Source organism: Corvus hawaiiensis, chromosome 2, assembly GCF_020740725.1.
Source record: "Corvus hawaiiensis isolate bCorHaw1 chromosome 2, bCorHaw1.pri.cur, whole genome shotgun sequence".
In the NCBI taxonomy this organism is placed as follows: domain Eukaryota; kingdom Metazoa; phylum Chordata; class Aves; order Passeriformes; family Corvidae; genus Corvus; species Corvus hawaiiensis.
Genome location: NC_063214.1, coordinates 109,678,194 through 109,693,278, shown reverse-complemented (window position 1 = coordinate 109,693,278; position 15,085 = coordinate 109,678,194). Strand labels below are relative to the sequence as shown.

Genomic DNA, 15,085 nt, shown 5'->3' with positions numbered 1-15,085 from the left:
TGCACAGAAAATACACTGGAGTGCTTCTCTGCCAGCAGAGGTCCTCAGCCCTGTGGGGCTCCAGTCCATGAGGCTGGAGGCACTGCTGGACATTGGCTGGTCCTTGCTTCCCTTCTGTTACATAGCAGAAATGGGAGATTTCTGGAGAAGGGGAATGGGACTCTGGGGATTGGTGCTTGGGGCACTCAGAAAGAAGATTGGTAGAGGTTCTGGTCCTTACGGCATCACTATGTGGTAACTGCTCAGCTCTTTGCTTTTTCTGTTGAGAAGACAGGTGCCATCTGCATTAGAGATAAATCACACCACAGAGCTTGCTCTGACTGGCATCAGCTTATTTCAGCTCAGCTGAGACCAGATTACTGAGAGAGATCTGCAGAGCAACTTGGTTTCCAGAACTATGTATGACCTCCATAGCACTCTCAAAAGAGCTGTGCTAGCCTGCCATCACTGCCCATTTCCCTACATATAGGTAATAGATTGGAAAATACCTGTCAGATCATTGAGTCTAACTGTAAATGTAATACCAGTACAGGCTCCCAGCAATGTGGTGGTTATTTTTTGGATACACTTGAGTTTGCAGAGGAAGAGGTTTCTGTGGGCAAGGAACCTTCCTGGGTGTAACTCAGGAAGGCTATGTCAGCTAATAACATCAAAAATCCGTGCCATTATTATTATCTGAATTGATGCTTCTTCAATACTTCTAGAAGTGACATCCAGGTCTCAGCTAGATCCATCCTGCTTGGAGAGATGGCTTTCAGCTGCAGACCTCACCACCACATATAGTTTAACAGCTGAGGGTGCAGTAGTGGGGTGTGGGAGGCTTGCCCAAAATAGCAGAGGAAGTTGAAGACTGTGTCTTGTTATTAGTCATTACTTGCCTTACAGGAGCATTTTTGCTCTTTCTGTTGAGAAGACAGGCTCACAATAGCATCTACATTTTATGCACTTCCAAGAGAGGCCCCATAATATATCCCAGGGTTTGGGAAAGCAGAGATCCATGAAATTTAATTTTTCCACTATTTCAAACCTCAGGTAAAGAGTACTGGAAGAACAGACTGCTTTGTCATTTGTTCATCTCAAGCATGTACAATCACATGACAACTCAAGTCTGCTTAAGGACTACTTCCCTATTTCTCTTGATACTTTTTATCCCCATTGAACTGCATTTAAAAAAAAATCCTTCTCCCATCCCTTCCTGGATGTTTAAAATATAAATGTGCATTTATAAAAACCTTGAAAGTTGGCGCAGCTATGCTCTGGGACCTAAATTTGCACTGGACAAAGCATGCAGATGGCCCCGGTTTTCTTCAGTCACTAAGTGTTCTCAGTGCTGTTTTCTGTTCTTGGCTCAGTCTCTACAGCTTTTGACAGCTGCTGTAGTGGTGCAGACTGTGCTCCAGTGCTACACCCTGTGCCTTTGTTGCTGTAACTCACTGCTCACTGGGCTCTGCAAGGAGCCCTGGGCTGGGTGGAGTGTGTTCAACACGTGGCTGGTACCTCACCTGTGTCTGTATCAGGTGTCACTGTCTGGCTCAGTGCCACTGAGGTTCCTGCAGCTGGGAGAGCATCAGGTGTGACTGAGAGCCACCTGGCTGGAGAGGTGGGCAAGGCCTCTGGGGAGCAGGGCACAGGCACCATTTCTAAAGGGGGCACAAGTGTTGTATTTGTTTTGTGCCTTGGGCTGCTGATGAATATCTGTGTAATAGCTGGGCCCACATTTGTCACGCTGCAGTGGCTTGGAGTTATCTGAACATTCTGTGTGTTGCTCTTGGTGCTTCAGGGTGAGTAAAACTCAAGGTGATTAACATCCTAGTCATGTGAGAAAGCACCTCTCTATATGCTGCCCTCTGGTCTTTGCCGTCACAGGCTGGATCAGCACGTTAGCAGCCTTTGGGGTTTGGCATTGATCCCGTTCTGCCTCTTACCATCTAGATGGGATGAGGGACTCCTTCTTTCCCCAGACCTCACAGGGACAGGGAGGTGGAAGCTCAGTAGAGCTCTGCTTGCTCTGGCTGTGGTTCCTTCTGCCTGTGGCATGGGCGTAGGTCTTACTTGTATCAGAGCTGAAGTGAAGCAGCCTCTTGTGCTCTGTGTCTGCAGTGACTTAACACAGAGAGCTGCTCAATACTCAACCAAGTCCACAAAATCATGTAACTTCACAGTGCAAATCCAAGTCCTGGCCTGGTTCTACAGAACTGTAGTGAAGTGTCTGTATATAGGGCAGAGAATTGTATGGTCTGGTGAGGGAAGGGGAACTGAGTTCTCAGGCATGTGGGATCCAACTGAGAGTAATAATGTAGTGGTACAGACTGGAGCACGAAGGTGCTGGTCACCTTTTCAAGACTGGTGAAAAGCTGACATATGTTTCAGTTGCTGTTTTTCCAGTTGCACAGACTCTACAATACCATGTCAAAAAGAGGAAGAGGTAGGAAGAAGCAAGATGACATCCTTAGGAAAGGGTTCTCCAGTGCACACAAGTATGTCTTACATGGGGACGTTCTTTTCCCTTGGAAGAAGAAATCCACGTCCATCAGCCACAAAGTTTCCTTTGATCACATGCCAGTACTGATCTTGGGAAAGACTACAACTACTCCCTTAAAAGTGGGAGCCACAGTTAATGAGTGGATTGGCATAGGACACTGTCCACCACATCCATCTGTTAACAGTGTAGGGACAGGGATCTAACTCAGGAAGTGTGAAGGAGAATCAATCTTACCAGCACATACACTACAAATTTGAGCATAGAAAAATTTACTGGTTCAGCCCTTGAATCAACATAAACCAGCAGAGCTGTGTTTTTTTCAGTGCAGATGTACTGATTTATATAGTATAGGGTATGTTCTTAGTAGTTGGAAAGATGTTTTCAAGCTTTACACAGACTGGAAATTTAATTCAGCAACTGTAACTTATTCCTGGCTTTGAGGTTACTGCTATTGACTCTGGACTACAGACAAATGTACCATAATCAAGTGGCCCTTTTCTAGCTGTAGTTTCTACACTCAAGGAAAACACACAAGATTTTTGCAGAAATTAAGAAATATATTAATAGCAAAAGTCATGAATCTAAGCCCAAGATGTTAAGAGAAGTGAATTTGGGGAAGACTGAGCATCTAAACAAACCCTAAAGAGAAAACATGTATTTCATAAGAATATGCTCTAATAACTAACAAGGTACCTGTGCTTCACACAGGTTAGACTTCTGTTTAAACGAGCCCTTCAATGTTTTACTGCTGTTAGATATTAATCAAACTCAAGAAAGTACCAAAATTAATGAAATTTTATTGGCAAAAATCAAGTTGAATGTGACCTATTTAGTTCAACACATGCGAGCCTCAGTTTAGTTTATCAAAATACTTCAGTTTTCCAGCTGGATCTGGAATTATCTGTGCAAGAAAGAAAATGGAAATGTTAGTCAAAAACCAAAGCCACGAAAACACAACAAACTATAAAGCCAGAACAGCACAGCATTTCATAGTAGGATGCTACTGCCAACTCACTAGCAACACTGAAGAGTAATTTATCAGTTGATTTGGTACTAGATTACTGTTCATCTCTAAAGGTATGTAACAGCAGTAGCAGAGAGATTCAACTGATTGAGGCATGAGAGAGTGCAGCCTACCAAAGGAAGAATTTTGACAGCTTGCCCCAAAAGCAAGGTATTTTGATAAATTAATGTCTTTAATCTAGAGGTTTAGAATTTACTTACAGTTCTTCCCTTGGCCACCACACTCTCATGGCTTCCTCTGGTTTGATCTAATTAAATCAAACACATTTAGAAGGCATGACTACATCTTTGAGAAAGGCTTTTTCATCTACTCTGCTATTATCTGCATCTTTTGCACAGAGGAGATGGAGAATGCTTATGTATTGCTTTAGATTATTAAATTGGCAGTATTGGAGCTGTTACTATCAGCATTTTAAGACTGTTTTTTAGAAAGTATGTTAATGCCATTGTTATCTAGGTAATCCTACTTATGGAGGGCAGAAGTTTTCAGTACCAAAATACAAATGTTAGGCCAGCCAGCCCTCTTTCATTTTACAATCTTAATATCCAGCTTTCCCCACTATGACACTCCTCTGCCAGCTTGAAAAAATTGATTCCCAGCCTCCAGTCATCCTGGGACGTTTTCTCATCCAGCAAGGAAACATGGTTTAACATTCCACTGTTTTTTACCATCAAGTATAATGCTCACTAACTCTGCTTAGAGGCTTCTGGGACCTGGTTTTTGTTGAGCCAGCTCATTAACAACAGTGCTCTGTCATCACCAGATGGTTCAGAAGGAAGCCACATGCTCAAATAAATGACAGTGATCTCATCTGAGCGAGGCAGCTCAGACCTCTGGTGAAAGTTTCATTATTCTGCTGAGGCTCACCCTGGGCCAGGGAACACAAACAAGTTCAATGGGTGTTTATCTGAACTCTGGCTCCTCTGCCTGCAGTCACATGGAGCCCAGGAGTAACAAAGAAGGGAGGGCAATTGCACAGCAAAACAGTGCTCCCTGCTGGAGTGCTGATAATGGCACTGGCTCTGGCACATACGACAGCAGCCTGGCAACTTCTATCTTTCTTTTTTTTGGGTAGTGCTCAGGATCTGCACTAAGAAACAACTCCACCAAGAATTTATATGGACAAGTAACCAAGAAGATATAACTACCTCAGGAGTTTCCTACTTTCCCTCATCAGGTGTTAACAGGAAGAAAGTTCTTGATCACAAACTCACTGGTGATCAAGTGAATTTTGTTCACACACCAGGAGTTTGAAACAACTGGAACATGTCTACTGTGATGGAAACAAGCCCCTAATGAAATCAATAGTAATTCAAAAGATGTAACTTTAATAATGTGAGATTAATCATATGTTCTCATTGAAAGTTGCTAAGATTTTGGATTTGGTTTTAGTAGAAATGATGACTGAGTGCTTGTTGGTAGTACATGCATGTTAATATAAACAGTGACTTACTGTTTCACTGCCAGGTTTCCAACCAGCAGGGCAAACTGAAAAAAAAAAAAGGGACAAAGCTGAAGTATATTTACACACACTGACTTTTGTGTGCTTAAGATTCTCTTTCTGACCATGAAGTAAAACACCATGAAGTAAGTGTCACATGTCAATATCTGAAACTATTAAATGTGCAGTTTTCTTTACACGTGGGATGGTGACCTAACAGTTTATACCTGACACAACCTACCACTTATGTTACCTGAAAACTGCAGACCTCTGGATAGATGCCTATACCTTAGTTTAATTCTTGTGCCCTTCTAAAAGAAGTATTGGCAAGGCAGTGTCTGAGAATCAACACCTCTTCTAGTAAAACCAGAAGTTTTCTACTAAAATTCAGGTGACTACCCAGAGACCTACCTACCTTTCTTTAAAACCAAAACTAGGGGAATTTTTTACTAAAGAAATCAGTTCAAAGATTCCACAAGAGACTGATTTTATTTTTAGCCTTGCTTAGGAGCAAAGGGACCACAGCATGTGCTTACCATGCAGTGTGGCTGGGGGCCCTGGGACCACGTGTACAGCTGCATATTCTGGAGTAAAACTCTCATCCGTTCAGAGCTCTCCCTCTGAGGTTTCATTCCAAGTAGTTATGCCACATTACACTGCTTTAAGATATGCTGACAGACAAAATGCCTCAAATGCTAGTAGGAATTGTGGAGAACTGTTATTCTGCGCAAAGAAACCAATGAGGCATCTACAGAGGCTCTCCTCAACATTCACATAAAAGCTAGGAAAAAATGTGGTATTCTGGAAACACTGCAAATCAACATTCTGTAAGATGGCTTTGTAACTAAATGTGGATAAATTTCCTTAGATGTGCATAGCCTAAGTATCAGCATCTATCTTTTCAAGTCTGTACAGCACAGCAGAATAATGAGTTGTATCTTCATATAAAGGTACTTTCGAATTCCTGGTGACATTGAGTTGAACTGGCAGTTAAGCTGCTGAACATGTATTTATATTTGAACAAATCTTCAAATAAATTATTTAAAGAAATGTGAAAAGTTCACCCTATGCTTGAACTGGAGGAATAACAATTTTTGATACAAAATAATGATCTGAAGAGAGTAAAACTTCTTTGTTGGGGAAAGATGATCACATAGCACTTACAAAGAAGACACAAGTATAAATGGTGCTATAATTTCCACAGTATACCCATGTATCTTGACATGAAACACAATCAGTTACTTGTCACAGCTCCTCAATGAATGGCACAGGACAAGGATGGCCTGCATCTCCATTACTTTAGTATGTAAAACTGTACTGAAATATTTGGCCTCATTCTTCACAGCCTCTTATTTTGCACAGGTTTATGCTTGTGACACATGGTACCCAATGCCAAAATTCACACTAAGGAATGCTTTATGCTCTCATTCTCGTGGATGTGAAGCAAAATGTAAATTACTATTCTAGAAACAGCCTAAGGACCTGGGACCACAGAATTAAGCAGGGCAATCAAACCACTTCAGTCACTGCATGAGGCCAGTCCTTAATGCTACAGAGCATCTTTCCTCCAAAAAGCTACAAATACAGCTTCCAGGCTAAGTAAAACAATCTTCAATATGGCAATATCTAAAAGAGCACCTTCTCCATGTTTGTCTGTATACTGGAATGCTTGTACTAAACGAAGTGTTTCATCCACTGATCTCCCAACAGGAAGGTCATTCATTGTGATTTGTCGAAGGATTCTCTTATTGTCAATAATGAAAAGGCCTCTGTGGGGAAAAAAAAGTGTGTGTGTGTGTTAGGAAACAGAATTAATGATAGCGTTGTTTTTATGCACTGTTTTATGTCTGCTGGATGGGAGGAATTTGATCTTTGCAAACACCATACAGCACCCACCACCAGTAACCTACTATTCTTTACCTGGGTATCACATGACATGAGCTGAGCTAAAGCTAAAACCAAAAAGGGATACTTCTTTGCAGAACATAAAACTAAGCTTTGACAGGTCCTGCCAGGGTATGTGCAGATGCTATGGCATTACAGGGATCCCAAAAGACACTATTCAGTTTTTGGCAAACATACCTCTTTAGGTAACCTTAGTCTTGACTCCACTTGGACTTGGGAGGTCCCTGAGCAACTGTAGTTCTGGTGAATCCTGCATATTTGCCCTGCCTTGACCCCTCTTCTGACTCATTATGACTATATTTTTTGGTATTCTTTAATATTTGTTGCTTGCTATGAATCCCCAAGTAAAATCTGCTCTCAAAGAAAAATTTCAAATGCTTCTTTAAATATAAAGCATTAAGAATTACCCCAGCAAAAACCCAAGTGAACTGCGATCCAGTGAAATACCTAAGTGTATGTCCTTGATCTTCCAGATACACTCCATAATCCTTTGAAATCTGGTGTGTCAGATCAGAAAGAAGGGGAATCTTCATTGGTCCAAGTCCTCCTTGCTTACGGGGAGTATTAATCCTTTGAAAGAAAGGAAATATAGATGTATTTCTCATACAGATTTATAGTCCCTACACAAGTCAGAAATCACAAACCAGATCAGTATGGACAGAAGGATTTAGTGCAAGTGACATTTTTTCTGTTCTGCACACAAAGGAGATGAACAGTATTTGTGGCTTGAACAGAATGTTCAGTAGATCTTTCGTAGGTTTTGTCCGTATCTGTTAATGATGACCTCTTTCTTATCAGTCACATTTGCTTTATGCCAACATGCTCATGAACTGGGACAATGTGAAGCATTTACCGATAGTTTCATTGTTTTGTATTTTCTTTTTGTATTTGTACTATTTTTTGGACTGAGACATGACATATTGCAAGCAATACACATGAAACAAGCTTCAAAAATAAAGGTACTTTCACACACTGGGGTTAAAATTTATTTTAAACATTTGTGTCAATAGCATCACACTTTCACACATTATGATATAGCTACACAGGCTAAAAATCTGGGGAGTACCGTTCTTCAGCTAAGACTGAACCATGAACAATGTTTAGTGAAAGACAAGAGGAAGATACATACCATGCTAAGTGAGTGAATTTGGAGTCCACAGAACATGCTACTACTTCGGTATTTATTGCTCTGAATTCTTCAATTCGGTCACTGAAGGCGATTATCTCAGTTGGACAGACAAATGTACTAGAAAATTTAAGACAAGATAGAAGTCAAAATTTCAAGAGAAAGCCAGTAAATTCTCTGCTTAACTTAAAATGGTGGATTTATCATAAATTATTTCAGCTTTTGCTTATTTTTATTGCTTCTTCAAGTATTTAACCAAAATGCTGCCTGACAAATCCTCCACCCTCAGACTCCAGCTTAGCTACAAATGGATTATTTCTGAAGACTATAAATCTACAATTATCTTACAATCTGGATTCAGAGTTTTTACAGTGACTTTCTTTTAGATTTTATGAATATTAACTGTCTGAATTTAAGCACGATAAGCCAAAATTTTCAGAGAATCATAGTATAATTTGTTGCTACTGAGCATGTCTGCAAGTTTTAACTAATTTGTCTTCAACTTTTTGTACTACAGAAGAACTGAAGTGATAAAGCTAATCATGTTAAAATATTAAAGCAGTTATGCATCTTCATTTTGTGGAAAAGAATGGGACTGTGCCTTAGAAAGCAGAGATGTTTTCACTCAATCAGTGAAGTTACTGCATTCTAAATAAAGGAGGTTAATGTTAAATGCTCTTAGGATGTTACAAGGATGAGCTTAAAGGGAAAATGCCACCTCTTGGATAGACACACTCTAGAAAATATAGTTGGGATGCTGTCTTCTATTTGCAGCACTGATTTACAGCATGAAACAGACACAGAAGCTGCCTAACTGGGGAACTACGAAGTTGTTTTTTTTGTGTGGAGACACAAATTAGTGGACACAGTTATTAGGACAAAGACTGTGTTGCAATTTTACCAATGCATGATGAGAAAACAAATGCAAATAATACATTTTCTTCTGTCACTCCTTTCTTCTCTCCCAAATTCTTATCAAACAAAAATACAAGACCTCAAAAAAAGAGAAGAATTAATGAATTACGAATCTAGTGTAGCTGCACTCAGTCTTGGTATGTCTACAGTGCTCTTACTTACAAGTCCAGAGGATAGAAGAAGAAGACAAGATATTTTCCTTCATAATCTGTTAATTTCAGCTCTTTAAACTCTCCATTAATGACTGCTGTTCCCTCCCAGTAAGGTGCTGGCTTGGAGACTGAAATGCAAAGAATGTTCAATTAAAAGTCAGAATATGATGCCCGTGTTCAAACCAAGCTGTCCAAGGACAGCTGTTCTTCCTTTTGCTTGAAAAACAACCTGCAGCACAGTTCCACAATGAAACTGCTTTACAGCTCTAAACAGGGGGTGCAGAATGATGAAGAAATGAAGGTTTTAGTACACATGGAAAGTAAATAATTTGACCAACTTGTGCTTGTATGTGAGCCCTGCTAACAACTGATAATCAAGGCCACACAAACCTTATCTGGGCCTCCTGAACAAACCATGTGTGCACTGCCAGCTCAAGGCACCTGCTAGACTGAAGGGGAAGCTGTTCAATACTTCAGGTACCCACACTGTTTTGTTAGGAATAGCTGTTGTGAACCAGAGGCATAAGATAGTTCAAATTCACATTGCTCCTTTTTAGCCATGGGAGTTCTGGTCCACAAAAAATACACGCCACAACATGTTTAGAGACAAATGCCTAAAAATGCAACATATGTTTATTAAATTACAGCTCCTAAGCAAATTGAAGACAGCTGTGCTTTAAAAAAATATCCAGTTGAAATGCATGAAATAAATTTACTATTCCTATCAGAAGAGATTAACCTTGAATTTAAAATATTAAAAATTAATCTGCCAGGTACTATTTTCATAGCAATGTGAATTGTGAGACAAAAGATAGCGTATGCTGGAGTTACCAGGTGATCTCTATACATGTCAAGGACATTGACACACATCTCCAGGAAATTAGGGAAAAGCTTCTGAGAAAAATATGTGGAATCTTAAATATTATCTGGATGGCGCCTGCATTGTTTGGCTCTCCTGTTCTTAGGACAGCCCACAGCAGCAGAATATAGTCAGTGAGGATGTATAACAAGGACCTTCAGATTAGGAGGGAGAAGGAAAAGATATTAAACAAAATACTGCATGTTTGGACCCCCTTCTAAATTAAGGTAATTGTTTTTGCAGTTATAAACACCCGTCTGTAATAACTGACATAGCAAAGGGAGAAAAAACCCAAACAATGTTGGTTACAAATATCTTGGCTGCTTTTTTTTTTTTTTTTTAACATCTGCTTGCAAACGTTTAAAACAGAACGTACACCCTGGCTCAGTAAAGGAAAAGGATGTTCAAGCTGTACATTCTCACAGGGAAGATAATTTTTGTGTGATCTTTCTGTACTGTCTGTCCTGCAGAATGGGACTTGGGAGCAGGTATCCCTGAACATCTCACTGCGGCGCGATTTACGGTGTTTGCCCCCAGGTCTGTCATATAAAGCCTTTAAATCACAACAGAGCAGAGGCACGAAAGCCAGTGCCAAACCCAGCGCGGTGACAGCGGGTTACAGACGTGCCCGTTCATTGCTTCTGACCGCGGCGTGAGCACAAAACATTCCTGTGTACGCCTTAAAGCGCTTCCCTGAACTCGTTCGCCATTTCTGCAACCAGAGACCTTGCTGGACGCCCGTGAGACGGCGGCGGGGACCACGATGGACACGCAGGTCTGGAAGGGGCTGGCGGGGCCGGTCCGCCCGCCCCTCCCCTGCCTGCCGAGGCCTCCCCAGAGGCCGCACGCAGAGCCGGCGTGGGGAAGGGAAGGGAAGGGAAGGGAAGGGAAGGGAAGGGAAGGGAAGGGAAAGGATCGGGAGCCCCCGCGCGCTCCGCCTGACGTGGCGCTGCCGCCGCCCCCTCCGCCCCGCAGCCCGGAGGCGCACTGCGGGCACATCCCCGCCCCGGCCCCATCCCCGCCCGGCACTCACTCTTGGCCTGGCTGAGGTGCAGCGAGTGGTCGGAGACGGGCAGCCGAGCCGCCTCCCCGGGGTACACCTGCCCGCCCGCGTAGTAATGGCACTGCTCGTCCCCGCGCTGCCGCGCCGGGCGCGGCTCCTCCGCCTCCGCTTCGCCTCCCAGCGCCGCCGCCACCAGGAGCAGCAGCAGCGCCTGGCGCCGGACCCCGGCCCCGCCGGCCGCCTCCATGTCCCGCCGAGCGACTGCACGTCCCCGCGGCGCGGCGAGGGGCGGCGGCGGCGGCGGGGAGGAGCTTGGTCCGCACACGCTCCCGCCGCATGGCCTGGCCTGGCCGGGGCTCGGGGAGGCGGGCACGGGGAGCTGTGTGCTTCCCCCGGGCCCGGCACAGCCACCCCGGGGCACAGCACGGCCACCCCGGGTCCGGCATAGGAACCCCAGCCCGGCACAGTCGCCCCGGGCCCTGTTCCCTCCGTGGGACCGGGCGCTGAGCCCGGGCAGTGCCGGCGGGGCTCGGCCTCGGAGGAGACGGGAATTGTGTATGTGTGTAGAGAAAGAGGGGAAAAATACACGTGTGTGTGGAGAGAGCGCGCGCACGTATCCGGAGCGTGTGATCGCAGAAGGAAACTATCAGCGTGAGAGGCTTCCCATCTGCTATCATCTCTCTTATCTGTGGCAGCGTGGGTTCTGTGGGCAGGGCATCACTCGCGGTCATACCCAGCTATGCCAAGTGCAGCTTGTGCGTTCTGGCCTCATGAATACAGGAAATGCGAAAAAGGGCACTGCCTCAGGCTCAAAATCTTGAATTGTTGCCAGGTGGGCTGAATGGGCTCCATGTGGTGCACGTGGTGGATGTGTAAGAGTGTGGTTTGACAGAAATGAAACACTAAGTGCTTTAATTCATTAAATCACAAAATGGTTTGGTTGGAAGGGACCTTTAAAGATAATCTATTCTAATACCCCTGCAATGGCAGGGTCATTTTCAACTAGATCAGGTTGCTCAGAGCCTTATCCAGCCTGACCTTGAATGTTTTCCAGGGTTGGGGCATCCACCAGCTCTCTGGTCAACCTGTGCCAGTGTTTTGCCGCCCTTACTGTAAAACATGTCATCTTTACATTTAGTCTTAATGTACTGTTTTGTAGTTTAAAACCATTACTCCTTGTCTTATCACAACAGGCCCTACTAAAAAGTCTGTCCCCATCCTTCTTATAAGCCCCCTTTAGGTACTGGAAGGCTGCTCTAAGGTCTCCCCAGAGCTTTCTCCAGGCTGAACAACTTCAACGCTTACAGAAGAGATGCTCCAACGCTGTGATCATCTCTGTGACCCAGATGCCTTTGTTCAAGTTTGCCTTGTGAGAGATCATTTTTCCCAGTGCTGAGTAGATTGTGGTTCGTATCACAAAACAGTTACATATTTATCACAGATAAGGATAGATAGAATGTAATTCCACAGTGCATTTAATAACAAGATTTTGGAGACAGTAACTAGGCTGTGACAAGCAGTTGGTAAGGCTTTGCAGCACAATTTCTGGTTGAACTAGGCATACCTATTGGGTGGGACAGGTTAGGTCATCTGTTAAGTGTATCAATTAAATTGTACCCAGGGCCCTTAAAAATTAAGGTGTGAGAGAGCTGGAGCTGTCCCTTATCAAAAGTGTTGACTTTTTGTGTTTTGAGCACTGTGGATGCCATTCTCTGGGTAAACTGGTGGTCCAGTAAAAGTTTTACTCCAGACTGACAGTGTCAGGAATGTCTGCAGTGCACCCTGTCTCTGCAGATGATTTGTGATAAATGTACCTTCAGGATAGTGTAGTACCTGTGTCAGAATGGACAGCACAATTTCTCTCCTTTTTTTTTAAATGATACAGAACAGGCATGTAAAGAGCAGAGGCAAAAGAAAATGCTGAGTTGAGGGTCATTTTCGAAGAAGAAAGGCTCTGTAAAAGAAGAAAAGGATTAGCAAGGCACCTGTGATTATATGTTGTGTCTTGAAAAAATCCTACTATTTTTGTGGTTTCCTGCAGCAGATTTCAATCTTTAAAAAGATACTTCACAAAATTAAATTCACAGGAGCGGGAGAAACAAGATCTTGCAGTCATGCTTGTACTTCTTAGCCTATGATTTTAGTGTTCCTTTCTCCCAAAGCTCTGACTTCTCTCCAGAAGGGTCTCCTTTCCCATCTCTTCTGGTATTGGCATTCAAGTTCCAGTCTAGGTTCTACAAGTTAGGGTCATGCTGTTCATATCCTTACTGCCACAGTAATAATCTTATTTGGATATGTTTGCCCACCTGAAGGAAGGGATTGACGATTACTGAGGATCAGAAGGGTAAGGCTCTGGAACAGCCCTCTGATGAGTACAGGAGCAAAACACCTGCATATTTACTGGGCTTGATCAGCATGCGTGGAGTTATAAAAAAGTTGTATTAAATGTCTGCCTACAGGGGAAATGGACTTGATGCACATGAGATCCCCTTGTCCTGTTTTTTCCACAGGGAGTTGGTGGTGGCCATTCTCTGATTATACCTCCCAAAGTGTTGAAAGCAGGATAAAACCTGTTCCTTTCTTTGCTGCTGTTAGAGTTTGACACCTCACCCCTATCAAGGTCATGTCATTAAAAGGAGGATGAAGAAAACCTGTTTGCGCATGTTAAGCACTGTGGCTGTGGTGGAAAAAAACACTTAAACAATCTTTGTACTCCCACTGATCTTGGAATCAGACAAGTTTTACATTTAAGCTTGCTAAAATGTGTTGAGAGATTACTGTCTTACATGATCCAACTCTAGTAGCACCGAATTTAATACCAAGCTTTCCTCAATCTCACTGCTCATAAGAAAAGTGACAGTGATGGCCTCTGTGTGTTCACAGAGAAAGTTATTTTGGTCGGCCCTGCTCTTCTCTTTGTGGTGGTGTTTTGAGCTGTAGGAAATGGCAGTGATTTGAGAGGTAGACATACAGAGAAGTTGAAAAAAAAAGAGCAGTTGCAAGGTATGCACTTTGCATAATGTTAACATCCCTCAGTTGAAAGATATTCCGGCATGCCTCTAAATGAGAGAGAAAACCAGTAAAATCAATGCAGTAAAAATAGGAAAAAAGCAGGCCTCTTGTGAGTGGAGAAAATGCTGAAGGACAAAAACGAGTTTTATCTGCAGAATAGAATGTTAGTTTAATAGCGCTAATTTGAGCTTCACATGTGATTAAGTCTATATAGGCATGGAACAGAGTTCAAAAGAGCACCAAGAAAGACTTCCTGGGTGATGCTGTACTCTCAAGACTTCTGCAAGTGATTAAAAAAAGAAAAATTTCATAAATGGAATCCAAGATGAAGTCCAAATGTATATCACTGTTCAGTGTCTAAATGGAGATGGGCAGTCTTCTTTTTTTTTCCCCAGTGATGAAATACTTGAACTGAATGCTGATTTTTGTGTTTAAATTGGTGATATTAAGCAATGCTGTTAAAGTGTGATAAGAGAAACACTGCTACATTCATCTTGTGATACAGCTCTTCTGAAGCTGGTAGGGCTTACCATTATGTAAAGGGAAATTTCTTAAATCCTTCCTTTCCCCCACTGTGCTGCAGGCAGCATTCCTCATGTCCTGCCATATCCAGGCCCACAAAGATGGGTCAGTTTTGGGAAAGGGCTTGATGGTGGCACTAAAGTTCTGTAAGCAGGGAGTGATTTAGGCTACTAAGCAGTTTAGAAGTGGTTATGGAGGTTCTGTGTGGTAATAAAATACCTCACTGCAATTTAAATGACCGAACATAAAAATATCTTGGAAAAATTAGTGTAATATATTGTAGCAAGATACCTGTCACCATTTCCTGGAACAGATGGAGCAGATGTTCAATATTGTGCTGGTGAAACTAGCAATTGGTTTTATCCTCCTCATGGTTTACAGGGACATTTTAACAAATATATTGCTTGTCATGCATGACAAAAAATCTATAGCGTAGGAAACTTTGCTGGAGAAAGGAGGGTAGAAAGCATTTGTTTTGTGAGAGGGATTGGACTGGAACAGAATGACCATAATTAAAATTACCAATTAGAGAAGACTTCTTCTCTTTGACTCTTACTAAGGCCAGACTGGTGGGATCAGCTCTGTGTGTGCCTACTGCAAAGGGGGCTTGAAGAGAAAGTATATCTGGCTGAGGAGTGCTGCAT

The 15,085-nt window shown here is 42.8% G+C and overlaps 1 protein-coding gene and 1 long non-coding RNA gene across 3 annotated transcripts in view; one reads left to right on the top strand and one right to left on the bottom strand.

Annotated features, from left to right (window-relative positions):
• Positions 1–3,259: 3,259 nt before the first annotated feature.
• Positions 3,260–11,180, bottom strand: PRDX4 (peroxiredoxin 4). 2 transcript variants are annotated; one of them, XM_048288046.1, is made up of 8 exons: positions 10,938–11,180; positions 9,056–9,173; positions 7,982–8,098; positions 7,300–7,422; positions 6,586–6,716; positions 4,960–4,994; positions 3,707–3,753; positions 3,260–3,383 (listed from the first exon to the last, which is right to left on the bottom strand). In XM_048288046.1, exons 1-8 carry the CDS (start codon positions 11,152–11,154, stop codon positions 3,380–3,382), a joined length of 792 nt encoding a protein of 263 aa, XP_048144003.1. In that variant the 5' UTR covers positions 11,155–11,180; the 3' UTR covers positions 3,260–3,379. The 2 variants fall into 2 exon arrangements, with proteins under 2 accessions (XP_048144003.1, XP_048143996.1); XM_048288039.1 differs by lacking the exon at positions 3,707–3,753 and having other exon boundaries at positions 10,938–11,178.
• LOC125317890 overlaps positions 10,479–15,085 on the top strand; it is an 88,617-nt gene continuing 84,010 nt past the window's right edge. The window contains exon 1 of the long non-coding RNA XR_007200221.1: positions 10,479–10,679. This is a non-coding gene — a long non-coding RNA (uncharacterized LOC125317890). The remainder of the gene's footprint in view (positions 10,680–15,085) is intronic.

What these genes read in the sequence shown, in the direction of transcription:
- PRDX4 (XM_048288046.1), bottom strand. Translation starts at nt 11,154, where the DNA reads ATGGAGGCGGCCGGCGGGGCCGGGGTCCGGCGCCAGGCGCTGCTGCTG. An exon ending in GATCAAGGACATACACTTAG is followed by an intron (nt 6,717 to 7,299) that starts GTATTTCACTGG and finishes TTTTCCCCACAG; the next exon opens with AGGCCTTTTCATTATTGACA. An exon ending in TACAGACAAACATGGAGAAG is followed by an intron (nt 4,995 to 6,585) that starts GTGCTCTTTTAG and finishes TTTTTTTTTCAG; the next exon opens with TTTGCCCTGCTGGTTGGAAA.